Source organism: Asparagus officinalis, chromosome 5, assembly GCF_001876935.1.
Source record: "Asparagus officinalis chromosome 5, Aspof.V1, whole genome shotgun sequence".
NCBI classification, from domain to species: Eukaryota; Viridiplantae; Streptophyta; class Magnoliopsida; order Asparagales; family Asparagaceae; genus Asparagus; species Asparagus officinalis.
The window spans coordinates 43,274,762-43,302,521 of record NC_033798.1 but is presented as its reverse complement, the minus strand read 5'-3'; the positions used below and the strand labels follow the sequence as shown (position 1 = coordinate 43,302,521).

The 27,760-nt window shown below is 36.0% G+C and overlaps 3 protein-coding genes across 3 annotated transcripts; 1 reads left to right on the top strand and 2 right to left on the bottom strand.

The window, feature by feature from the left end:
* Window positions 61-7,151, bottom strand: LOC109842912 (probable prolyl 4-hydroxylase 4). Its single transcript, XM_020411827.1, has 7 exons — window positions 6,896-7,151; window positions 6,755-6,812; window positions 6,552-6,656; window positions 4,240-4,297; window positions 1,061-1,236; window positions 865-931; window positions 61-571 (listed from the first exon to the last, which is right to left on the bottom strand). The coding sequence occupies exons 1-7, from the start codon at window positions 7,021-7,023 to the stop codon at window positions 276-278; spliced, it is 888 nt and encodes a 295-aa protein (XP_020267416.1). The 5' UTR covers window positions 7,024-7,151; the 3' UTR covers window positions 61-275.
* LOC109841762 lies at window positions 8,227-8,902 on the top strand. The gene is made up of 2 exons (XM_020410702.1): window positions 8,227-8,754; window positions 8,837-8,902. Exons 1-2 carry the CDS (start codon window positions 8,227-8,229, stop codon window positions 8,900-8,902), a joined length of 594 nt encoding a protein of 197 aa, XP_020266291.1.
* LOC109842911 (methyl-CpG-binding domain-containing protein 4-like) lies at window positions 16,630-27,484 on the bottom strand. Its single transcript, XM_020411826.1, has 2 exons — window positions 27,265-27,484; window positions 16,630-17,329 (listed from the first exon to the last, which is right to left on the bottom strand). Exons 1-2 carry the CDS (start codon window positions 27,304-27,306, stop codon window positions 16,838-16,840), a joined length of 534 nt encoding a protein of 177 aa, XP_020267415.1. The 5' UTR covers window positions 27,307-27,484; the 3' UTR covers window positions 16,630-16,837.

Genomic DNA, 27,760 nt, shown 5'->3' with positions numbered 1-27,760 from the left:
TTTTGGGTGTATACTTGAGGAGATGATTAACTGCAGTGATCCAAATATTCATGCTAGTGCTACTCCAATAAACCGCATTCATGCTTTCTAATCAACTAATATATTAGAAATAAATACATCAATAACCACACAGGGAAAACCTTCGGATGGGACGCCACAATCTCAGTAACGGCTACACTACCCAAACATAAACAGACCGTACCAAGTAAATATCCCAAAAAAGACCATGAAAATACCTTTCCAAGACGATGTCAATATTACAGCGTATGGAGCTATTAACACACATGACAACTGCTTCGGCAAAAACCTGGCAACTCTGGAGTCCCAACCATGTACTCCAGATTCTTTGTGCATTCTCCAAGGGCAGCCCATCTCTCGCAACTAGCATTCTCATCGCTGCAATTCCCGTCGCCCCCCAATATTTTGTCGAATGAATCCACATGAATCCACTTTGTTGCAGACCATTTCTCGCCTTCCAACACTGGGCACCCAGCATGAAGACTACTCTGATCAATAGTAGCATCTGGGTGAAGGCTGAAGAATAGAAGAGCATCCCCTCTCCGTGGCTTTACTGAAAACATCAATTGAGGAGCCTTCTTAAGTTAATATGGGTAACACTTAAAAAACATTACAGAGGGTCCTCTATAGAAAAATCATATGGTGAGGAACCGGATCTTGACATGTGTCCCAACATAAAGAAATAAATAAATAATGTTGGATAGTCATTAACCACCAACTTCAGAATTCAGTTGGGGATACACGCCACTATCCACTTACTCCCTACATGATCTTCTATAGAGACCCCTCTAGGAAATTTTCCCCCCTCCATATTCGTGTGGAGGAATAATTATGTAGTCTGTTAACCTGCAACTCCCTTACGACCACAATCTGACAAATCTTCTTCCTTATGCCCCCCACGACGAGGAGGTTCCTGAAAAATAGATTACAATAAATAAAGTTTCTGAAAGGGGGGAAAGAAGTTACCAGATAAAGAAAACAATGATGTAATCGGAAAAGGCAACTAAAGGCATCTCTATTTTATTTTTATTTGTCAACTTACCTCAGCTGATGGGAACACAGTTTCACCGCCTTTTACAACATCACTTAGATACATCAGTACAGTGGCAATGCGATGCCCACCACGGGCAATATTAACCTTATCGGTGAAATAATCATAGTGGGGGTCATACTTTTGGCCGTGCTCGTATCTCAGTACTTGTATGTCTTCACCATTTTCTGAAAAGAGAAGATCAACAGAAATGTCTTTAACAGCTTATTCCATGACACTAGCTTCCATGCGGTAAAGTGCTGCATAACCATGCAGCTCTTAACCAGAAAGTCCCTAAGGTTTGTTTAGTCATGTTCAAAGAGTTAAAGCATAGGAGCAAATGGCAAAAAATTATGCAAGGTCAGCCATGTTTCCAGAGCACAATTAATGATTTAACTTCACATGGCCAAACTATCTCTTTTTATCCTCAGTTATCACCAGAGGATTTACTCATGTCTAAAACCTATCACCTCTTAGCATATTGCAAGGGCTCCTAACTAAAAGCTTGTGCATGTTTATTAAATTATCTACTGAACTTGATTCATTTAGGTGACAATCAAGAACAGGCTATCACTGAGCTTGGTCCCTGGCTACCTCAAGCTTTTTGAGCCCAGTAAATAATAGTGAATATATTTCAAATATGTATGTGAAAGTAAAACAAGTATAAATCTTTTACGAATGGAGCAGTGAAATTTTAGGGAGAATTCAGTAGATATGCTAAAATTATATATTAATTTTTTTTCCTTGTGATCTAACAGTAATAACAGCCAATTTTAAACCAACCACATTACTTTCTTACTTACATTGGCAATGTATGTATTACTAAATTTTTCTGTTTGACATGCTAACTCATAATTGAAAATTCAATGTATGATTGTTTCTGTTTGTTTGACTAGAAAGCAATTATTATATTAGACTAAAAATCATTGAAATTAGATTATAGACCAATGATAAATCAAACTAAACTAGTATTATACTAAGAGCTACACTCAATAAGAACACAAACTAAACTAAGTTTAGATTAAGAGCTAAGCTCGGTCCTAACCTATGTTGCAAGGGTACGGGTACACGTACGAGCATGGGTACACATACGGGCCACGGGACACAGGAAATTTGTAAAATGTAGACTACAGGGACAAGGCTAGATAAATATTTATATACACATGTATTATATATTGAAATTAATAATTTATATGAGAAGAAGGATGAGAATTAAAAGTCTTATATGGCTTTATGTTTCTTTTATTATGTGGATTGTAAATTGTAAAATCACTAGCTTTTGAACCAAATAATCAAACGACCCCCAAAATCATAATTCAAAAACTAAACTATGTCTAAAGGGTTTCAAGAAGTGGGTGTGAAGAGTAGGATATATGTCCAAAAAATGTATGACAAGTGTTTTAAATTAAAACATATATTGTATAATTGAGTACATACCCGAATAAACGTATGCATTTATGCAAGGAATGTCCTATTTTGGGTACGGGAACGGGTATGGGTACGTGTCAGGTACAAGTACGGCTTTGGATTAGAAGTACCCAGGTAACATAGGTCCTAACTTACCAGCCTTTGATAAGGTAAGCACAAATCTGAACAGATTAAGGCAACCCAGTTATGCTCAAGCTTGTTCATTTACTTCAGCGAACCTAGATTTTTTTTAATCTTGGTTCACTAGGCTATAGGCCAAGCCTGAACAAGCTTTTACCAAGATGACCTTGAGCCTGCTTTTAAGCCAATTACTAGCCATATGAATTGTCAGTATACAATTAGTTACTAGACATGTTTATTTAATTGCCCAGCATTGTAACTCATACAACATTATCAGGCTTACAACAAAATTCTCATGCATAAATTGACATTTCCATCCTGATTATTTTTCCATTTTAGAATATCACTCATCAATTCCAACTACAAAAGAGAAGGATATACAATCTAAATCAGACAGTTATATACTTCCTGTTATCATCCAAAGAGACAAAAAAAGGATAGATACAGTTTCGCTATTCAACTAGCGTACTTTTACAAGAATTTTTCAAACAAGAAAACAAGTAGTTGAAACTCTAAAATTTAAACCTAACGGAAAATAGATAAAAAAAAAAGACCCCAAGGAGAATTAAATTTCAAAGTGCATTAGAATCATTAAAATTAGAATATTGTTCTCTAAGTATTCGCATGATTACATGCTTGTTTTGACTAGGCACTGGCAGTTTCAACTAGGAGATCCAAATCTTGCTCGCATTAACAGGCATGACCAAGAAATCATGAAATATGCAGAATCAAAATAACATTATCCTTCATGGACAAGTTAAGAGATGACATATTTACCAGATGTTGCTGGAATCCTTATGACATGGTGAAAATTATTATACTTGACCACAATGTACGGAATCATTATAATAAGCATAAGGTGCAAAATGTATGGCATCTAGGTTATCAGAATGGTCACAGCTTAGTAAATCTGGTTAGAGTAATTGGAAATTTAGTTTGGGATGAAATAGTGTCCTTATCAACAAAAAGAGCTAAATGATCATAAGAAAAAAAGCAATGATAATGTCTGAGGAATAACATTGAGGCACGTTGTTTACATGTTTCGAAAATCCATACTTTCACCAACATGTAATCCTACAAATTTTTTACAATAAATCTTATACCTCCTTTCACAGTTGACATAATGTAATGGCAGACTAACTTAAACCTTAAATGTCTATCGAAAAATTTTGATTACACATCAAAAAAAATCTCAATGACGTGAAAAATGTAAGCAATTTCCCTTGCATCTGGTGAAAATAAACGAAAGTACTATCAAAGGTAAAGTGCAGGTTTGTGCTTCAGAGAAATCTAAACTGAAGTGGTCAACTTAGACCCTGGCACTCGCACATCGCATGCCAATGACATTTTACATATGGAGATCTTTTTACATTTCAAGAGTTGTGCCTTGCTTTCACATCAATTTACAGTACTAAAGCTTACCATAAAAGTATTAATAAGATGCTAAATTAGTAGACTCTAATAGTTATTTTCTTGTTAGGCGCAATAGTACTGAATTCTGTATTTTGACTTGACTTATAAACAGCGGTTTTAAGGATAACTACTAATAAAGACAACTGCAAAAAAATACATTTATTTATGATATTCCTACAGAAACATAATGCATACAGATCTTCTGGATTCAAAAATTTCATGGATTGTACCTTTAGGGAGAAATGTCCACGCTGCAATCTTGTCCTCTACTCCTGAAACAATAGCGTCCTGTACAAAAGTTTATTCAAGTCATGGAGGAAGAATCCTGCAGGCTGAATGGAGCAAATATTGTCTATTATCACCTACTAGGAAAGGAAACAACAGTCCAATAGATTGCAGCATCATATCTGACATCAATCTTATCATATGAAACATAGGGAAATTCTAATTTTCTGAAAGCTACTGAAATAAAATAGAATAGGGCAGGCCTTCTCTAATAGTACCTAACATAAAAGCTTGAAATGTAACTATTACCAATCTGGAAAAGTGAAACTGCAACTAATCCTCTTACGATTAGATAGATAACCTTTTTTCTCCCAGTTCTGCCTGATCTCTAATTGTAAGATTATTTCTCACTAACAGCTAAAAGGAGCCCTAAGAACCAATTGAATTTTGATGTTCCGACTCTACATCTTGTCGTCCCACTATACTTCTGTTTTCACGATATTTGCATCTCCTTGCATGCTTGGAGTTAATGAGAGAGATTAGAACGCTGTCGTTACTAAAATAGATTATTTGACTAACGTTACAATTAGTACATGTTTATTTTCAATATCCTAGTAACAATAACTATAAAATGTTTCTTTAAAACATTGGAGTAACTCATTAAATCACATTATTTGTAAATATGTGCATCGGCCTGAAGCCCACAAGGGTGGGATTGGGTTTTTATTATTAAAGCCCACAACTACGTCTCGAGCCTTATTTGAGGTCCAAAGAAAGGGATAGGGGTCAGGTCTTTCCTAATAGCTGGCCCGGGCACATACCATGCCTAATTGTGTGTGCCTTTCAAATACGCTAAAGAGGCCTGGTGCTAAACTACCACATTTATAGCCTGTTATACAATATAAAATAGCGCAGAAATGTCCGTATATCTTTTCATCATCTTCAACAAACTTAATCTTTGGGGAATTGGAAATAATATTTATGTTGAAAGTTAAGCTTATTGTTACCGTGGGTAGTCCATTGGGGCTATACTCATCAGAATATGAAGACACATCTTTTCATATGAAAAGCTGTATACGTAAGCCTTTGAAACGTCTAAGCGGTCTGAACGAGATTTATCATTAGCAGAATGCCATCTAAAAAGCTGTCTACTCTATCAATATATTAATCTACAATGTTGTCGCATTTTTTCATTGCAGCATCATCATTGTCTGAACAATCAAAAGCCATTATTTGGATCATTTAACTTATGTTTATGCTCGACAAGAGATACCAGGATAATCAAGAGGTACTGTTAATCGCTGGAATCTCTCCTATTGCTGGAGGATTCATAAAGGGTGTGGATAGGGGTGTAAATTGAGCAGATATAGTGCAGAGATCCTGACATTTGAATCTGAAAATATTATGTACTATTTGTGTGCTCCAACATCTGATGAACATCTAAATTATTTATTTGAATTTCATGATTACTATGTCTGCTCCAACATCTAATGAATATATAAAATATTTATTTGAATTTGATGATTGCTACGCAGATTTCAATAATATCCAAATCTCAGAACTCCCGAATTGGCTAAAGAGAATTCTAAAAATAATAATATGTTCTATATAAGCCGATCAATTGATACTTACAGTTAGTAGAACATCAAAGAGTGTAGTAAATAATTTATAATAAGATGGCATACGTTAACTATATATTATTTCTATAATAGCTAGTAGTAACTAAAATACATAAACATTGTAAATTGTAAATTAACTATAAGCAAATAATATGTGCAAATGCTAACCATTACTGTCTATATTATTAATAGGATGCATATAAGAAACAGATTTGGATATTTGGATATGAATTTGAACTCCGAGTTATTATACACACCTTGCAACCCAAATCCGATTCTAGTCGTTAATTTATATCTATCATGTTAAACGTCATTTTCAATTTATTTCAGTTGTATGCCTAATATGAGTTTCTATTACTATTCTATGTTTCTTTTCTTTTTTTCCAAGTAGAATCTAATAGGGAAAGCTTTCCAATCCAAGCATGACTCAACTGGGGACCAAGAAAGAAAAAAGCTACCCTTCTTTTACTGGTAAAGACTTTTTTTAAGACTGTACATTTCAATTGATGTACTAATATGCATAACTAAATCAAAGATTTCCTCTCCTTCAGATAAATTAAGTCTGCTAAAGTTTGCAGCACAATAAAGGGTTTGCTTGTTACAGACAAATGATAAATTTAAGCCCAAGATTTCATTATCTGCGCCATTTAGGCGTAATCATGAACCAAACCAAACAAAAAGAAAAGAAAAGATCAAACCTTTCCTTTATTGATAAACATCCCCGAGCTAGTCCGAACTTCACTTAGAGTACTTTTCCCCGATAAATTATCAGCCACCGCCGATCTCTTCAGCTCTGTTTTCGCCTTCAACATCCGAAAACATCATCAAGACTACAAATTAGTTCTCAATTCACTCAGATCCCAAATTCAAACAAAAGAAGACAGGAAAAAGTTAAACTCACGAGAGATATCAGATGATCGCATTCTTCCTCGGTCAAGAAACCTTCGTACACGAAAGCTCTGTCAAAAAGTTAGATTGATCAGCAAAAATAAAAACAAAATACAAGAAAATGGATCGAGCTTGGGAGAGATAGGAACTAGACCTAGGTTTCCACGATATCTGCTTAGATCTGGCGGGAGAGATGAGTGGGGAGCTTGAGGAATTTTGGGAGAAGAGAGAGAGGATGAAGACAAGTATAGAGATCGAAACCCTAACCCTAGACTTAGTCATCTGTTGGGAACTGGGAGATAGCGAGGTCGAAGACGAGAACCGAGGGAGGGAATTGGCGACTCCTGTAGATGGAGAATTAAACTAAGAGGGGGGGAAACGTAAATTCAGATAAACTAGGAGGTTGAGAATGAAAATTTTGGGACTTAAACGAAGCTAGCAGGGGGAACGAGAAGTCGTCTGCGTGATGACAGCAGGCAGCACGTGGCTTCACGAAGAAAGTCAGATTTGCTGTATATTGTAAGGGGCTGTTTGGTTCGCTTTAAAACCCCGTAGAAACACTTTTCTCCTCCTGACACCCGCTCCACATCGACAAAATCCATTCTAGGGTTTTCGTTTCCCATCTTTGGTTCGCTTCTCCCCCTCGTCCCTCCAGCCGCGGAAATCCCCTCCACATCGGACTTTTTTCTTCGCCCCATTTCCTTCGAAAACGAGAGGAAATCGCCCCCGATCTGTACTATTGTCAGATCTCGGGTAAATGGGGGGAAACACGGTTGAGGGCTAGGGTCACCTCCTCTTTCCCCGTGAGCTCCTATTTGTTGGTGTTTTGCTGGATTTTGCTAAAATTTGGGGGGTTTTGCTGGATTTCGTGGCTTGCTGGATTTTATCAGCGCCTTGTGGCTTGCGGGGGTTCTAAACTGTTGATTTTGTCCGAAGCTAAGTTCTCGTGGCTTGCGGGAGCTCCTATTTGTTGGTGTTTTGCTGGATTTTGCTAAAATTTGGGGTTTTTGCTGGATTTCGTGGCTTGCTGGATTTTATCAGCGCCTTTATTGGGAAAAATTGGGGTTTTTTGCCGACTTTGATCTTCCTGGAAACTGATTTCAGACCTAAGGTATGATTCTCAACTCAGAATTGATTTGTTAAAAATTTTGTATGATTTGAATTATTTAGGATGAAATTTTGTATTTTCTATAGATATCTAGAAATTAACAGAAATTTATCTGAAAATATAATTGTAATTAACTAAAAATGTTACTGTAATTAACTAAAAATTATATTAATTATTATAAATATAATTGAAAAGAGAACAGAAATGAACTGACAATTATCTTGAATGGTCGTAAAAGAAACTGAAAATATTGATGAAATATTAACTGAAAATTAACTTTAGATCTTGTTATGTGTCATTTAAGTTTTGATTATTGACATTGCATATGAATGCTTGGTAGGTATATTAATTATTTCAATTTGATTTTTGCATCGTAGATGGATGGTGATGGGGATTGTACCGATGAACAAAGTGTTGTTAATGTGGTTCAAGGTGCTGCACTATCCGTTCTTGTTATAATAATTACATTCATAAGGAGAATGCAAGCTAGACGTAAATCTATACGTCGTGGTCCAAGTGAGGAAAAAAAAAGACAAGAGAGGTCTAGAATTGAACATATAGAGCGTATTTATAATGGTTTTAGTGATAGTTGTGTGAATTATATTAGAATGCGGAGTGGTGCTTTTGTTAAGCTAGTAAGTATAATGAGGAACAATAGGCTTCTAAAAGACTCAAGGAATATATCAGTGGAAGAACAACTTATCATGACACTAAATATTTTGGGTCATAAATCTAAAAATCGCATTGTGAGATCTCATTTCATAAGATCAGGGGAGACAGTCAGTAGATATTTCAACAAGGTTTTACAAGCAATTATCTGTTTGCGTGGACGCTACATGAGACAAGCCATCAATGATACTCCCCAAGAGATCGTTAACAACCAGCTATACTATCCTTATTTCAAGGTATATCTACATTTTAACCACAGTTACATGTATAAGCAATAAAAATAAATGATAACTTAGTAATGTGATACACGTATTATAGGATTGCATTGGTATGATAGATGAGACTCATGTTGATGCAATGCTTTCGATTAATCTTGTTGCATAATTTCGAGGCCGCAAAGGTGTTACACTGAATGTGCTTGCAGCTTGCGTTGATTACATAATTTGAGTTTGTGATTTCCTTCCAGGAGGCTAAAAGATGTTTGTGATTGATTACATATTTGAGTTTGTGTTGATTACATATTTGGGTTTGTGATTTCCTTCCAGGATGCTAAAAGATGTTATGGTTTGTGGTTGCTAAAAGATGTTTTGATTTCCTTCTGTTTTTGGTTGTTGGGTTTGTGATTTCATTCCAGCTGTAACAATCTGATGCATTGGTTACATGTGCTCGGGATTGTTGGTTGGTGTTGATGGTTGGGTGGTTGGTTGGTTTGTGTTGTTGGTTGGCTAGTGAGTGTTTTCTGGTTTGATTTTACTCAGACTCAAACTCAAAGAGAACAAACTGAATCAAGAAATGAGTGGAAGACCCTTAGAGATAACATTGCTTGGGCGATGTGGGTGGACTATTGTGATAAGTATAATCATGGTGTAACTACTGAGACTTAATTCTCATATTTGTTGTACTATTTATGCTCATGTATGTAGTGACAATTTGATGGTTTGTCCACTTTTTAGATTTTGCTATTCATTCATGTTCTTATATTTTGCTTTGCAATATCAATCATGTATTCATGTTATTATATTTTGCTTTGCAATATCAATCATGTACTCAATTTGTTCTTATTGACTTAATTAGTGATGGCTGATACTCCTAAAGGCAAAGGTGTAGCGCCATCTCAGCCTCCACCCTCTCAACCCCCTCAGTCATTGCATCAAGGCGAATGTGGGTATTTTCCTTTTCAGCAGTCATACTTTGGGCAACCACCTCATGCATTTCCCAACATGCCATTCCATGATGGCAGTTACTTCCCGATGCACCCTCATTTTGGGTCATACACGAGCATGCTAAGTTCTCCTGGGAGGGGTCTGCAAATGATTTTAGAATTCTCCAAGATGCATTATCTAGACCACAACCACATGGATTGAAAGTCCTAATATTAGTGGGGTACAACTTTCTCCCACTAGTGGTTATGGCTCAACTCCCGAATCAGGTTCCAAACGGGTGCTCATAGAAGGAGGGGAAGAAACATCACCAAATCCAAAGAAGAGGAGGAAAAACACATCAACAAATAAAAAAAATAGTGAGACTGGAGGTCTTAAAGGTAACAAACATATGTTCTGGGATTCCCGTTACGATGATGAGCTCATTCCATTTCTTGCCGACATGGTAAGAAAGGGTTACAAACCCGACAAAAGCTTTAAGAGAACCGCTTTTCATATGGCTTCCCCACATATTAATGAGAAGTTTAACACATCATTCAAGTGGGAAAATGTCATGAACCGCATCAAAACTTTGCGTACAAGATTCCGTGATATGGAAACATGTCGTAATCTTAGTGGTGCCGGTTGGGATGAAAGCACCAAGACTGTCATCATGGATCCTGAATGTTTGGATAGGTGGATTGAGGTACATAAACTATTTTTACATAACCCTTGATTACTTATCTTATTTACATGTTTTCATTGAATTAATTCAATTATACTTTTCAGGACAAGAGCTTTAAGAATGCTAAACTTAGACAATATGTCAATAAACCCTTGACTCACTACGATGATCTTTCCCTTATCATCGGGGATGATCAAGCTAGAGGAGAATTTGCATGTGATGCTTGGAAAAAATTTAGTCGTAGTGAGTCCATAAATCTTGGAGATGATGGTGACTCGCCTTTACCTGCCTCACAATCCCCTCAAGTACACATTTTAGATGAGGAGGACACTCCTCCGCCTAAGGAAACACCCGCCATATCAAGTTCTAAAGCAAAGATATGTGTTGCTAAGGGAAAGGCTCGTATGAACAACCTAGAAGATGAGCTCATGTTAAAAATGGTGGATAAGATAGATGTATTTAGCGCAAACATGAAGTGTGTAAATATGCATTGGACCGAGAAGTTATCCACGGTCATATATGCTCATTTACAAGATTTTAGTGTTGAAAAGCTAGATACATACTACCGACACTTATATTTGAATGAGCATGAAGCAAGACTATTTATGGGCATATCATCGGTTGGTCAAAAAGAGATGATTGCTACCTTTCTCAACGAAGGGGGTTGAAGACCGATAGAAGAAGTCTCTACGTGGTATTTTGTGATTCTCATTTCTAACATACTTGTGAAATCCACTTACTTTTGGTGATAATGTTTTTATTGTGTTTGTGGAACATTATGATGATGGAACATATTGTTGTAATATGTAGTAAGTATTTATTTGCTTCCATTTTGTAATATTTATCTTCCATGATTAATATCATTTTGTGGAATACTAACTTTTGTAATTGAATTTGTGAATGCAGGATATTTCCTAAGATGCAAGCAACCTACAATGTGTACACATTGTACTGGATGGCTATTGCTCTGGGGCATTTAGGTATTTGGTTTTCGTTGGTGATTTTTTTATTTTTAGGCTATGATGATTGTCAATTTTTCTGAGATTAGCAACCTGCAATATCTATTGATATTGCATTGGATGGCTAACAATGATGATATTGACCAAGTTCTGAGCCCTAAGCTAAACACAACATGTGCTCGGGGTTGTTGGTAGTTGTTGTTGTTGGTTGTTGTTGTTGTTGGTTGTTGCTAGTTGTTCTGATTTGGTTGTTGTTGGTCTGGTCTGGTTGTTGTTGGTTGTTGCTGGTTGTGGCTAGTTTGGTTGTTGCTGGTTAGTTTGGTTTGTTGCTGGTTTTTGCTGGTTGGTGGTTTTTTGGGTTTGTTGTTGCTGGTTGTTGGTTGATCTTGTTGTTGGGTTTGTGGTTTCTTGTTGTTGCTGGTTTGTGGTTAGTTTGGTTGTTGGGTTTGTGGTTTCTTGTTGTTGCTGGTTGTTGGTTGTTCTCTTACGTTGTTGGGTTTGTGGTTTCTTGTTGTTGCTGATATGGTGTTCTCTACGTTGTTCCTTCTGTTTTTGGTTTTGGGTTGGTGATTTCATTCCAGGTTGCCTAAAAGAAGTTCTTGTTTGTTGTTGGGTTTGTGATTTCCTTCCAGGTTGGTTTTTGGCTTTGTTGTTGTGTCCAGGTTTGTGACAATTTCCAGTTTTGTGCACACGCAGTTTTGTGAGCTCACTGTTTGTGGATGCTCTGTTGTTCAACTTCTATTTGAGCTAAATATTTTGTGGAGTTCTATGTGTGCTCAGATTTTCCGCACTGTTTGTGTTGATTATGATACTGTTTGTGGGTGTTCAATTTAGGCTATGATGATTGTTAATTTTTCTGAGATTAGCAACCTGGCAATATCTATTGATATTGCACTGGATGGCTAACGATGATGAAATTGAACAAGTTCTGAGCCCACAGTCATAATTCACATATACTGAGGCTATTTGCTATGTTATATACTAAAATATGGCTATTCAGCCCGTTTATATGTTTTTATAGGTTTCAGAAATTTTTTTGGGCTAATTCAGGTACGTATTTCATAAATTTATGAATAATCAGGTTATTACAGGGCTTGTTTATTTTTTCTTGGAAAACAGGTTTTGTGTGATTATTTTCATCTCAAACAGGTATATTTCATGTCAAATCAGGTACGCAGTTCATGTTACATGTAGGTTTCAGATGATTTCAGGTTTCGTATGATTTCATTAATACAAACAGAAATTTATAATTCATTCGGGTTATTTTTATTTGTTCACGATACATTCGCACTTTTATATGATTAAGATTAATCTCATAACTGCACAAATAATTTTTGTCTATAGTGGGGGGTTAATCTTACCATGGTGACTCTAAACACTTTTCCTACACACTTCAAAACCAACCAAACACAAGAAAAGTGGGAAATAGTCAAATCAACAAAAGTTTTCCCTTTTTTCTCATGCAAACCAAACACAAGAAAAGTAAAACATTGGTCATTTTGTTTTTGTTTCTCAGCTATTTGCAATCAACGCAAAACAAACTATTTCTTGGAAAAGTTTGGAAAACTAAAAACATTGGTTTCTTTACATGGAATTACATTTTCCCTATATCTAGGAAACGAACGCAAACAGCGCCTCTTAGTCCAAAGATGTGTCATCCTGGGACTAATTAAGTCTAAGTTAATGTTTATTTTTACACGGACTAATATAATATTAGGACTAATTGAAAATAATCTAGAATAGTATTTGTTTATTGTTATGACCGTTGGGACTAATATCATAATCATAATAACTTTCTGTCCTCAGTCAAAATTAATATTTCATTAGTGGTCGATTGGCAAAAATATAAAAAATTTGGACATGAATTTGTCTGAAAATTTGCGGACGCTTTTGATGAGAGTTGAGAATCTCATATAATTAAAGCTTGGTGGCCTATTAAACATGAGAGTGTGCACCAAGTATGAAATAAATGAAGTGACTTGATGTTCAAAGCTATGGACTGGAGTGAAAATACATTAAAATGGACGGGGTGTTGTGTTAGATATTTGCTAGTGTCTACCGAGGAATATTTTTCAAGATGTATATTATTTACAAAATAATAAGATAAAATCTAAACTATAAATATTTAAGAAAGTTAACAACAAATCTTTTTGCTATTATTTCATCGTGCTAAAAACTTTTATTTTAGCCATGAATGTTTAAATTATGCTTTAAATAATTTGTTAAACTTACAATATACTTAATGAGAAGAAAAGAGTTAGCAATATATCTATTTTATAAAATAAGACTAAATCCCTTTTTTTTTTTTTGATATAATTCTTCATATTAAAAATGCTTTATCGTGAGTCATTAGAACATATTGTTTGTATCAGAATTAATATGTTAATGATGGGTTACAAAAGTATAAATTTAATTCATGGGTTAAATTATTTGAGGCTATATATTTTCAGTGGGTTTTTTATACATGATAAAGATAACTTTTCATATTCTCAATACTATCATATTGTTCATTTGAATTGTAAAAAATAATTAATATCTAAAATTCTAAGAGAGTTGCTGGCAAGTGGTGACAGTAAAGGCTTATTTTAGTGTGTGTGTTGTGTGTGCGTGTGTGTATATATATAAAAAGAGAAAATATGGAGAAACTTAGTACCAAGTTGCTCCAAACAACTTGGTAGTGTATGTGGGCCTAATATAGCCCTACATCACACCTCGAAGATAAAGTCTCAACTACCTTTCACCCTCAACCACCTTTCACCAACTCTAATGTAGATGTAGGGACGCAGATTAGAACGACGTCACTACCAAGTTGTTTTGAGCAACTTGATACCAAGTTTCTCCATTTTTTCATATATATATATATATATTATATATATATATATATATGAGAAAAATGGGTATGCTTGGTACCAAGCACAAATTTTGTGCTTGGTAGTGATGTGTCACATCCTCATCCACTCACTAATACATGTGAATGTGATCCCATATTTGAATGAGTGGAGGAAGATGTGACACATCACTACCAAGCATAACTTTTTGTGTTTGGTACCAAAGCATACCCATATTGATATATATATATATATATATATATATATATATATATATATATAATTATTATAGGCTAACAAAGAAAGAAGAATAACAAAATAAAGATGCATTGATCTATGTGTGTTTTAACTTGCAAGAAAACAAATATCATGGTGGTAGAACTGTAATGTGCCATGTGAATGCAGACGCAGACGTAAAAAATAGTTGAAGTTTAGAAAACGGACATCCAACTAATGTTAATGAATGCAAGCTGTGAATCATAATGAGAAGAGAACCAATTAGGATAGAGTTGTTGTTTAGTTGCACTTGACTTGTCACTTGCTTACATATGACTCGGAGACTTGAGAGACCCTTCATTAATTTCCTTGCTTTTTTAACCGGGATGAGTTCAGAATGATATGTACGTGTGCAAAAGTACTGAGAAGAAAGATGCCGGAAAAGAAAAATGAACTGGAGAAAGAAAAAAAAATTGTGAAAAACATGAAAAGAAGAGTGCTAATTTTGTCTCAAAATCTTAATACCCCTAAATCATCAATACCCAGATTATAAAGTTTGGGGGTAAGTTGCGTTTTATATTAGTCCCCTTTTTGCAGTTTTTTGGATATTACTTAATCCCTCCCCAAAAATAGTCCCAACTAGTTAAACAAACAAACAAACATAGTATAACAAAGCGGGTCCGAACTAATTTAAAATAGTACCCGGACTGTTACAAAAACAAACATGGCCTAAATCTTCAATAATTCCATATTGGTCGCTGAAATCTTGGAAATTACATATTAGTCCTTTAAATCCTTCCAAATTATATTTTAGTTTTCGTAGTAACAGATGTAAAAGATCTTCTTTTTTATCTTTCAAAGGTTTGAGGAGAAGATGATGATGTATAGGTTAGAGGAGAAATTTGAGAGGACTGTATAGATTTAAAAGGCTTTATGAGCATTGGAAAGTTCAGCTTTGGGTTAGTTTCCTTTTTATTTTCTCTTTTTTTTTTTAGGTTTGATGAGCGAACTTCCTCATGATTCTTCAGACCATGGGTTTCAAGCCGCACCCATAGATAAGGGGCAAACCCTGCAACCCCCGCCCAACACACGACGTTGGAAATTTCAGGAAATTAATTTATTGTGAGTGCTCGACCTTGGCCCCCCAAGAGTGTCGAAACTAAGACATTGGCCTAATACTCATAGGCATCTTACCAGCTCGGTTGGACCCTCTTGGGTGGTTAGGGTTCTTTCTATGACCAAGAACTCAAGTGAGTTTGGATTATTTTAAGGCTAAATAGGACTTAAATACATTAGATTTTCAATCACTTAGCACTTATATGCCGTAGTTTTTTTCATAGCAATTATATACCTCGAAAGTTCCCATATAACATTCACTTGTTAATTTTAGAGCTATTTCACCATTAATATTTGTTAAATTTACTTTTAATCCTACACAAATTTTATTTAAATGTATCCCAAATCTATTTTAAAAATAAAATTTGGATAGATTTAACAAAATTAATAGTTAGAAAGTTATAAATTTAGCATATGAATGGTATATGAGAACTATAAGATGAATATTTTCACAATTGCATAACAAATGGTACTTACATGTCGGTTTTAAACAACTCGTGTTATACAGAAACTACAAAAAACAACTGAAAGTATGTAAGTGCTAAGTGAGTGAAACCATAAGGTATTTAAGTGCTAATTAGTCTTTTCTTAAAGCAAGTGTTGGGTTTAAACCCACTGAGAAAGAGGTTTAGGGGTAAAACGATAATCTTTTCTTTCGACAGCAACATTTATGGAATAAACCCCTCAAGTGTAATGGGAATTAACCAGCGAGACGATTTTGCAAGATCCTAGTGAGTTGGAGGGACTAATATGCAATTTCTAAGATTTGAGATATTAATAAGGAATGAATATTTGATGGACTAATATCTGAAAAACCCTTTTTTGGGTCAACTTATTTTTCCTTCAAATGACTCTTTACTCAGGGGAGAGGATCTAAATATTGCTTTTTGAAATTTTTGATACGGTCAAGGTCTATATAGTTTGGAGAAATTAAAATGATAATCGAGCAGACCTAGTTCTGACCTCGCATTTATTTGTTAGGCCTCTTTCTTGAAGTCTTATTAGTTTGGGAGGCAGAGTCTAAAGAAGCATCAGCAAGTCTCGGCGCTGTTATTTAGTCTGAGGATTCTTTAGCACCAAAAATTTTATCAACAAAACAAATACTTAACAACAACAACAACAACAACAAAAACTAAGTGAGAATTATAAATAAAGCAAACAAAAGGCATGCAAAAAGCTCCTGAGTCTCACGGTTTTGATTGCATGCTCAAATCTGAATTCAGGAACAAGCGTATGATTAAATTGTAAACTGCATAGCTTCTACCAGAAAATTCCAATAACAACTATACAAGGAGGCACTCAGCTCCACAAATGTCAATAAAACATAACAATTACCATCGCAATTTATCCGACAGTCTCATACAGAGATTCAACCTTCATCCATCCTCATTTTTCCTTTTACGACCAACCGAATCTTTCCCCCTAGAACTTTTAGGCACCATCTCCTCCATAATCTTTGGCGAAGTAAAGCTAAAGTCCGACACAGAAAACTGATCTTTGTACCCCGGATGAGCTTCCAGAAACCTCTCCACCTCCGTCGAGCTCCTCACTCTCTTTCCATTGGGCATAATGTAGGTTATATCAAACTTGGAAAAATCTTTTCTCAGATGCAGGTTTCTCTCAGTATTAGGGGGCGTTTTGGGGATGTTGGGCTTGTCAATGACCCATAATCGACTAGTATCATACTCTATATCTGCAGGATCATCACAGGAAACTTCAGGGTTTTTTTCGCAGAACCATGGATCTTCAATGAAGCTCTCTCTTATGGCATCGTATTCTTCTTTTGTTGGAATCAGCCTCCATTTGAAACATTTGCCGCATTGTACAGCGTATAAGGCAGTAGTAGAGTCTCTGGAAGATTTTGATTTCTGTGAACAATAAAAGAAAGGGTTGCAATCTGAAGTAAATTTAACAAAACTCACCTAAAAGTTTGGGAGTTTTGTGCAAAACACTCCGAACTTTCAAAAGTGTACTAAAACCCTGAACTATTGGAAATTCTTATAAACATCATTAACAGGTAGAAGGTCTACACTATTTACTTTTTATGTACCTTTATCAGAAAAGATAGACATTACAGTTTACTAAAAGAAGAAAAGAAATTATATATTTGGATAGGGATTGAATGTCCAAAACATGTTATATTTAAGCGCAAATCTAGGAGGTTTTGATCTTAAGGAGATAGTAAGCTGTAGAACTAATTGTTAACACAGGTATTCTATGGCACAACCAAAGTGCTTAAGAGAACATACACAAGGCAGTCAATGTTGGTTTCATAAAAAGGGAGTAATATTCCAGGCAGAAATCATTACAAGGTCAAGAAAATCTAAAATGGCAAGCTTACGCATAATAGTGTGCAAGTGTTTCAAATATTTGCCTCTTGTCAGTTTTGAATGACAGCAAGAGGAAGCATATGCACATGCATAACTACAGAATTTATAGATTAGCCTCCAGGGGGTAAGGCTTTCATTTTTTGATTTGGAATAAGTGGTGTCTTACAATATATAGTTTTCAAATATTTTAGGAGGTTAAACTTTTGCATATTTAAGATAAATTTTTTGTTAGTTCATATGAAATTCTGCAGACAATCTTATCATTCTTAGAGGCCTGAATTTTCCTAGATTAAATTTCGCAAAACTGTGATTAACTATTAGGACCCTTGCACAAATTTACCATAAACTTTCTAATAGAGAAAACAACACAAACTATCAAATTTAAAGAAATAATATCAGAAATATCCTAACATGCTAACAACGCTATTCAGAAGTCCAAAATACTCCAAATAGTTAAGAATAGGGAGCGTGAGAGAGTAATTATGTAAAGTAAATAAGGGCAAAATAACTAAATGATGTAACATGCATATCATGTACCAGCTTACGCTAACATCTTGCAGTCATGGTACTTTAGAAGGAAAAAAATTGTGGTGCTTAGTTTGCATCTGTAGTTGTGACAGGAAGAGAAAAGTAGGGAGGGAGATAACTAATAGGAAATGGAATCTATTTCATTACTGGTTTTGTAATGTGCTGTACAGTTGAGTGCAAGTCTCCAAAGTGAAATGGTCATTCCCCTCCTTTTTATACTCTTCATTAGTCTAAGTTTCTATGAAAATTTAGGTCAGCGTCTCTGTTTGTTGAGGTGTGGACTGCATTACCAACAGTTTCTTATGTGTAAACTAATTAGCCATCCAGAGTATATGACAAGACACTCTCTTGTTAATATTTGCTTTGGTGCCAAAAATTTGTCAATAACCATGTCTTCAAAAAATCTTCGCACATAGAATTCTATTTCATAAGAGATACCAATAAAAAAAATTCTTAACATATCTGATGTAGTGCTATTAAAGGCGTGTGCCTCACCGCGCTTCATGCGCCTTGTGTTGCAACGCAGCAGCATCTTTTGCACCTCGCAAGCACGCAAAGCAAATGGTGTATGTGAGACAGACCCGTATATTTTTGTTCTTTAATAACTCAATTGGGTCTTTCTACCCGATAACTTATATCCTAAATAGTAACATAAGCCCTTTAAATCATTTTAGTAGCTCATTTGAGGACCCTAAATAATTCTCATTTACTATTGATTTTGCTTTGATGTTATGTGTGCGATGTGCACCTCACTTCACTCGGGTGTGTGGTATTTATAATTCTCACTTAGTTTGTTGTTGTGTTGTTGTTGTTGTTAAGTATTTTTTTGTTGATAAATTTTTGGTGCTAAAGAATCCTCAGACTAAATAACAGCGCCGAGACTTGCTGATGCTTCTTTAGACTCTGCCCTCCCAAACTAATAAGACTTCAAGAAAGAGCCTAACAAATAAATTGGCGAGGTCAGAACTAGCGTCTGCTCGATTATCATTTTAATTTCTCCAAACTATATAGACCTTGACCGTATTCAAAATTTCAAAAGCAATATTTAGATCCTCTCCCCTGAGTAAAGATCATTTGAAGGAAAAATAAGTTGACCCAAAAAAGGGTTTTCAGATATTAGTCCATTCAAATATTCATTCCTTATTAATATCTCAAATCTGTAGAAATTCGCATATTAGTCCCTCCAAACTCACTAGGATCTTGCAAAATCTGTCTCGTGGTTAATTCCCATTACACTGGAGGGTTTATTCCATAATGTTGCCGTCGAAAGAAAAGATTATCGTTTTACCCCTAAAACCTCTTTCTCAGTGGGTTTAAACCAACACTTGCTTTAAGAAAAGACTAATTAGCACTTAAATACCTTATGGTTTCACTCACTTAGCATTACATACTTTCAGTTGTTTTTGTTAGTTTCTGTATAACACGAGTTGTTTAAAACCGACATGTAAGTAATTTTATGCAATGTGAAAATATATCTTATATAGTTCTCATATACCATTCATATGCCTAAATTTATAACCTTTCTAACTATTAATTTTGTTAAATCTATCCAATTTTATTTTTAAAATAGATTTGGGATACATTTAAATAATTTGTGTAGGATTAAAGTAAATTTAACAAATATTAATGGTTGAAATAGCCTCTAAAATTAACAAGTGAATGTTATATGGAACTTTCGAGGTATATAATTGCTATGAAAAAAACTACCGGATATAAGTGCTAAGTGATTGAAAATCTAATGTATTTAAAGTCCTATTTAGCCTTAAAATAATCCAAACTCACTTGAGTTCTTGCGTCATAGAAAGAACCCTAACACCCAAGAGGGTCCAACCGAGCTTGCGTAAGGATGCCTATGAGTATTAGGCCAATGTCTTAGTTTCGACACTCTTGGGGGGCCAAGGTCGAGCACTCACAATAAATTAATTTCCTGAAATTTCCAACGTCGTGTGTTGGGCGGTGGGGTGCATGCTCAGGGTTTGCCCCTTATCTGATGGGTGCGGCTTGAAACACCATGGTCTGAAGAATCATGAGGAAGGTTCGCTCATCAAACCTAAAAAAAAAAAGAGAAAATAAAAAGGAAACTAACCCAAAGCTGAACTTTCAATGCTCATAAAGCCTTTTAAACTCTTACAGTCCTCTCAAATTTCTCTCTAACCTATACATCATCATCTTCTCCTCAAACCTTTGAAGATAAAAAAGAAGATCTTTTACATCTGTTACTACGAAAACTAAAATAATTTGGAAGATTAAAGGACTAATATGTAATTTCCAGATTTCAGCGACCAAATATGGAATTGATTGAAGATTTGGCCATGTTTGGTTTTGTAACAGCTCGCGGTACTATTTTAAATTAGTTCGGACCCGCTTTGTTATACTATGTTTGATTTGTTTGTTTAACTAGTTGGACTATTTTTGGGTGGGAGGGATTAAGTAATATCCAAAAAACTGCAAAAAGGGGACTAATATAAAACCGCAACTTACCCCAAACTTTTATAATCTGGGTATTGATGATTTAGGGCGTATTAAGATTTTGAGACAAAATTAGCACTCTTCTTTTCATGTTTTTCACAATTTTTTTTTCTTTCTCCAGTTCATTTTTCTTTTCCGGCATCCTTTCTTCTCAGTACTTTTGCACACGTACATATCATTCTGAACTCATCCCGTTAAAAACAAGCAGAAATTAATGAAGCGTTCTCAATCTCCGAGTCATATGTAAGCAAGTACAAGTCAAGTGCAACTTAAACAACAACTCTATCCTAATTGGTTCTCTTCTCATTATGATTCACAGCTGCATTCAATAACATTAGTTGGATGTCCGTTTCTAAACTTCATATTTTTTACGTCTGCGTCTGCATTCACATGGCACATTACAGTTCTACCACCATGATATTTGTTTTTCTTGCAAGTTAAAACACACATAGCACAATGCATCTTTATTTTTTATTCTTCTTTGTTTAGCTATATATATATATATATATATATATATATATTATATATATATATATATATTCAATATGGGTATGCTTGGTACCAAACACAAAAAGTTATGCTTGTTAGTGATTGTCACATCTTCGCCACTCGATTAATTATGGTATACATTCACATGGATTAGAGAGCACATGAGCATGTAACACCTCACTATCAAGCACAAAATTTGTGTTTGGCACCAAGTTCCTACATTTTTCTCATATATATACACACACATAGTGTACAAATATATACATACATATGTATATATTTATGTATATACATACATTTACACATACATATGTATAGATATATACATACATGTGTAAATATATATATATACACACACAGTGTGTGTGTATACATACATACACACAGATATGTATATATTTATGTATATATATTATATACACACACATGTATAGTACATGTGTGTGTGTCTATATATAGGGGAAAGTGTGTATAAGATGTCACCTTATACACCCTCTAAGGTGGCGCCTATGTGGAGAAATCTCCAACTTCCATTCAAATAAATTGATCAAACATAAAAAATTTTAAATTAAAAAGTGTATGGGCCCCACGCACGCTCTCTTCCTTTCTCAGATCTTAATAATGGAGGCGCCCACCCACTATCTCTCCCCCTCCCCTTCATCGATCTCTTCTCTCTCCCATTCCACAGATACTCTTTTTCCTCCAACCCCTAACCCGCCATTGATTCGCCATCGAGCCGCTGTCACCGGCCTGCCAAAGCCCGCAAGCGGACCAACGCCATCATGTTCGAGCGCCAATGTCGCGAGCTCCCAACCGCCACCCAGAAGTCGTCGCCCTCCGCCGCCAAAGCCAGCGAGCTCCCAGCGCCGCCACTCGCCCTCCATGCCCAGTGCCGCTGCCCGCCTCAACGCTCCCCTTTGAGTCTAAATAAAGAAGAAATTGAGTTGGAAAATTGAGTTGTTCTTGTTTAGATGTTTTTGGTCTAATTTTAATGCTATTTATGATAGGTCTGAATCAAAATTAAATCTTTTGGAAGGTTTTTTTCGGGTCAAATAAGGTTATGCAGATCTCATTGGGTGAGTTTGTAGGCGATGACGTCAAGCTGGGTTGTCATAAGCTTTGCTAAAGTAATTTTTTATTATTTGTTTGCTAGTAGTATTGTGTTTTTGTTGTGTTTGTGCTAATTTGGGGATTGGTTTCACATGCAGCTTCCACGCCTTCGAGCGCTGCCACCTTTAATGGTCGCCTCTTTGTTATTTCAAAAAATTTATCGAGCTTATTGTGTTTGCTCAATTTCAAGACTGTTGGGTATTTTAGCAATACCAAGGTGTCTATTTTTTGCTTCAATGAAAATTACAATCTTTATGTTCTGTTTGGTGCAAGGGAAAAATATCAAAAGTTTAAATTTTCTCTTACAAATAGTTTGATTGTATGTAGAGAAGAAAATGTATGTGACTTTGTAAAGAATGTTATGTATGTGAAATTATTTTTGTACACTTATAAGCTTATTTTCTTGTAAGGGAAATGATGATCATCTTTGGAGGTTCATGACTATTTATAAGAGATTTTGCATAAGAGCAAAATGTATGATCACTTCAGAAACTCGTATCTTTGAGCAAGAGCATTGAACTTGTATTTTTAAGTTGTTAGAGCGATAATACAACAGAAAATAGAGTTGACTTTTTTGAGTGACGAAGAAGCTTGTATTTGGGTCTTTCTATTATATTTCATTGCGAATTACTTAATTCTTACCTATTTCTCATCCTTACGCAAGTGACATCAAAGCAAACCATATCTTCAAGTATGCGAGATTAAGTATGCATCTTCCTCTTCCTAAAAAACATTCATGATGGAATTATTAATTTAAAAACAAACTATCATTTTCCAACTCAATTTCTTCTTTATTCAGGCTCAAAAAAATACAACTATTCTACTAGTGAGTAACAAAACTCATGAACTCCTCTCAATTTTTTTAAGTATGAATCATAACATAAACACAGATCACTAATTTCTCACATGAAAATGGATGAAAATTAGTTTTTAAGGTAACTCGTCGAAGGGGGTCATCGAGGCAGCATCGAAGGGATTCGCCAAGGAGGGCGTCGCAGCTATAAATGAGTGTGAGATGGCGTCGTTCTCATCAGCGAGTCAGTGGGCTGGAGTGTGGAGCAAAGGGGATCGTCAAGGCGGGCGTAGAGGCGGGTAGCAGCACAGGGAGCTCACGAGCGTGGGCGTGGAGAGCGGCGACGACAGGAGCTCGCGGGCCTCTAAGAGCGTAATGCGGAGATCGTGATATGCGTCGCGCTCGACAACAGTGTGAGCGTTCGGCTGCTTCGCTTCGAGCGTGCTCGCACGCAAGGTCAGGCGGGCGACATGTCCAGCGGGGCGGAGGGAGGAGCGGGATATGTGAAGCGGAGAAGAGAGATCAGTGAAGGGGAGAGAGATCTGTGAAAAGCGGGGGATGAGAGAGATAGTGGGTGGGGCCCTCCATTATTGAAAGAAGAGAGAGATCTGAGAAAGGAAGAGAGTGTGTGGGCCCGTGCACTATTTAATTTAAAATCTTTATTTTTTATGTTTGATCAATTCATTTGAATGGAAGGTGGAGATTTCTCCACATAGGCGCTACCTTAGAATGTGTATAAGGTGGTATCTTATGCACACTTTCCCCATATATATATATATATATATACACACACATATATATATATATATATACATAGGGAGAGGTTCAAATAAAAACCTCACTATCCTAAAAACTAAAAACCTATCCACTCCGTTGGATTGAGATTCATCCAATGGCTGAGATTATAAGACAATTAATGCTGCATAAGGGTAATCAGGTAAATTTATCAGCCTCCAAAGAGAGGTAATTAATGTGACTGTTGAGTTCCCCAAAAGTCACACCTCTCTTCAGTTGAAGGATTCGGTCATCCTCCAAAGAACCCAACTTTCTCTCTCTCCTACCCAGCTATCTCCTCTCTCTCTCTCGTCCGCCATCAACACAAGCTTCCACGCCGGCAAAGCCAAGCTCCCAAACCCGACCTCTAGTTCCGCCTGCACCCTCGCTGTCCCTCCAACCCGACCATCTCCATCTCCTCCGCTCCATTCCCAGCGAACCCGCCAACTCGAGTCGTCAACCCCACCCCCGCTCGAGCTCCGACCAGCAGCGACGACCGCGCCGCCTGAGTTCACCGTCAACCCCAAGCCCCGACGAGCCCCCGCCGGCGAACTCCGACCCTAGTCACCGCCTCACCTCCTCTCCGACCTCCTTCCTGAAACGCCGTCAGCCCCATTCGCCACCACCACGACCAGCCTTCGCATAAAAATTGTAACTTTTTGCTTAAAATCATCAAACACGTTCTATAAATGCATGAGTGAATCTCGATTCACTTCAGTGAATCTCGATTCACTGCAGTGAATCCAGCTTGTTTTTACTTCAATAAACGATGAGTGGAATCTAGATTCACTTCAGTGAATCTCGATTCACTGCAGTGAATCCAGATTCAATTATGTGAGGTGTTTGTTTTTTTACCATAAAAATCATAACTTTTTGCTGTAAAAGGTGAAAATTTTTCATGTTATAAAATTTTATAGCTTGTTTTTTACCATAAGTTTCTTATTCTGCTGGATGGTTAGAATGATTCACAAATCCAGTGGAGCAGCAAATCGATTGGAGTGAATCCAGATTCAATTCGTTGGAGTGAATCTGGATTGAAGATCAATTCAGTGAATCCAGATTCAATGCGTTGTTGTGTTCTTCATGTGAGATTTCAGAGATCGGGAAGCGAGTTAGAGAGAGAGAGAGTATTAAAGAATGTAGCACTATTAATGTAAGAGAGAGTATTAAAGGACGTGTATTAAATTTGTATCATTGTTCCAATGTAATCAGTCACCATTAATGCAATGAATTGTTCCAATTTTACCCTTTTGACATTAATGCAGTGTATTAAATTTGTCTATATTTACAATTCTACCATCGAAATCTAGGCCATTGGATGAAATAGAATGTAGGGTTAGGATTGGTTTTTAGTTCTCTAGGTTTTTATTAGAAACCTCTCCTAATAATAATATATTATATATATATATATATATATATATATATATATATATATATATATACATATGAATGTATTTGTGTAAATATCCATATGTGCGTCTAGCACATATGTGTGCAAAAGGACTTTACGCCGCATCGCCTTGCGCATTGATGACACTGATTTGATGATGCTTGCTATGTAACCAGCACTTATCAGAAACGAAAACAACAGCCATGTAACCAGCACTTATCAGCATTGATGACACTGATTTGATGATGCTTGCTATGTAACCAGCACTTATCAGAAACAAAAACAACAGCCATGTGCCAGAAATTCCAGATTCCCATGGGCACTAGAAAATTTGAATAGGGGTGACTATTAATTTCTTAGAGTAATATGATGTATATGTCAGCTAATATTCATAATCCAGAACATCAATTTATAATGGTATAGCGATTAAAAAAGCATGGTATGCTATATATTATGAAACACATTTTGTTAGATTCAATCAACAGTAATGTGAATAACTATATACTTATATTGACTATTAAGAAACTAGAATAGTATGCATATGCAATGCGTATACAAATTAAATACAAGTCCATCATTTACACAATGAATATTTAACTTCCCACTTTTAGATGTTCATGATATGTCTCCGATAGATATGGATTTCTTTGCAAACTTCAGAATACATCAAGTGGGGTATGAAACACATCCATTTTCTATCATAACATCAAAGTATTAGATTTGGCATAACAAGCACGTAAATTTGCACATACACAGACAAATTTGTAAACATAAACATATGCACAAGCACAAAAATAAAGGCTAAGGTACCATATTGGCCCAAAAGTGACACCCATTTACCATTTTTGCTTAAAAAGTGACACTGGTGACATTTTGACATTAAAAGTGATGTTGACGACACCTAGGTCTTTTTGGTCACCGGAGGCAATATTTAAGTGAAATATTATGTGATTTTTTCATATAGACTCCTCAATCGTCCATATTTTTTGGATTAATCCCTCTCCGCTCCCCAAATTCTAAAATTCTGAAATTGGCGAAACATAGGCCTTTCTGATCCCCAAAGTGTCGCCAGTGTCAATTCTTAGGCCAAAGTGATAATGGGGCATCAGTTTTTAGGTCAATTTGATATTTTAGCTCAAAAAAAAAGACATATACACGTCCACGCATGGATACACACTACATTCCATGTGTATTCACATACGCATGCTCCCCCCCACCCCACCTTAGTGGGTGAGGGTTGGCTTGGGAATAGGACTGAAATGAAGTTCAGTTACTACTAACAGGTAAACAGTTCTAATCCAACAAAAAAATTCATCAACCCCAACACTCCTCTTACAAATATATCAGGTTCCCAGTTTGTCCACTGCTTTTAGGATGATAGGTTATACTCAAACTCAATTTGCACCTTGAATGTTGAAGAATCCGTTCTAATTTGGGTGAACATTCGGGCTGTGCCCATTAACCCATAAGTAATCCATTTGAACACGAGAAGGAATTGAGCTCTCAAGCTGATGTGATAGTCCAAGAACTAGAAAATGGGAGAATTTCCAAGAAAATTGAAGTTGCTAACTTGATATCATGGGCATCGAGCAAAAGGTAAACATGGATCTACTCATGACAGAAGCCATTACAGGAGTCAAGTAAATAAATATACAACCTGAAGAATAAATTTCAGTGCATTTGAATCCGATATCTAAAAGAGAAATTTACCCGGGGAAGCTACAAGAAACTCTATGAATTAAACTAACACATGGTTCTTGATATAAATTTCCCATCAACAATGTCAAAGTCTCTTGAAAATCTAATCTAAACTTTAAATCAACCATTAAACATAAACACATAAAAGTTCGCAAGATATAAGATTGTAAACAAACCCAATAAACTATCCATCAAATAAAAAGATTCACAGAGATAAAATACCTCCATCGACGAGAAGCGGCGCAGTCCCCCGGAGGCAAGCATTGGGTTTGATCTCTATTTAATTGCAAATCGCCCCCGCTGTCATCTTATTAAGGCCGTGACAATTCGAGAGGTCTACAAGTTCAAAGGGCGGTGATTAGGTCGAAACCCTAGCTGGGATCCTCAGCTCACTTGGGATTCTGGAGGTTGGATTGGGGCCCAGTCATTGGGCCGCTGTATTTAATTTGTTTGGCTACATGTTTGTAATAGTTTTATTTATTGAGCGCCTGCTTCCAATTTGGTTAGGCTTGGAGCCTTGGACTGTGTCGGCCATGTCTATAGTGAAAGTCTGAAATATTTTATTTGTTTATGATTGGACAAATTTAAAAAGAAAAAAAGCTCCTTTTCAAAATTTATTAAGCAAAATCGACCATTTAGATTTTTAATAAGCAAAACCGACCATTTTCTCTTGAAAATGGTCGGTTTTAGAGAAAATGGTCGGTTTTGCAGCATGGAA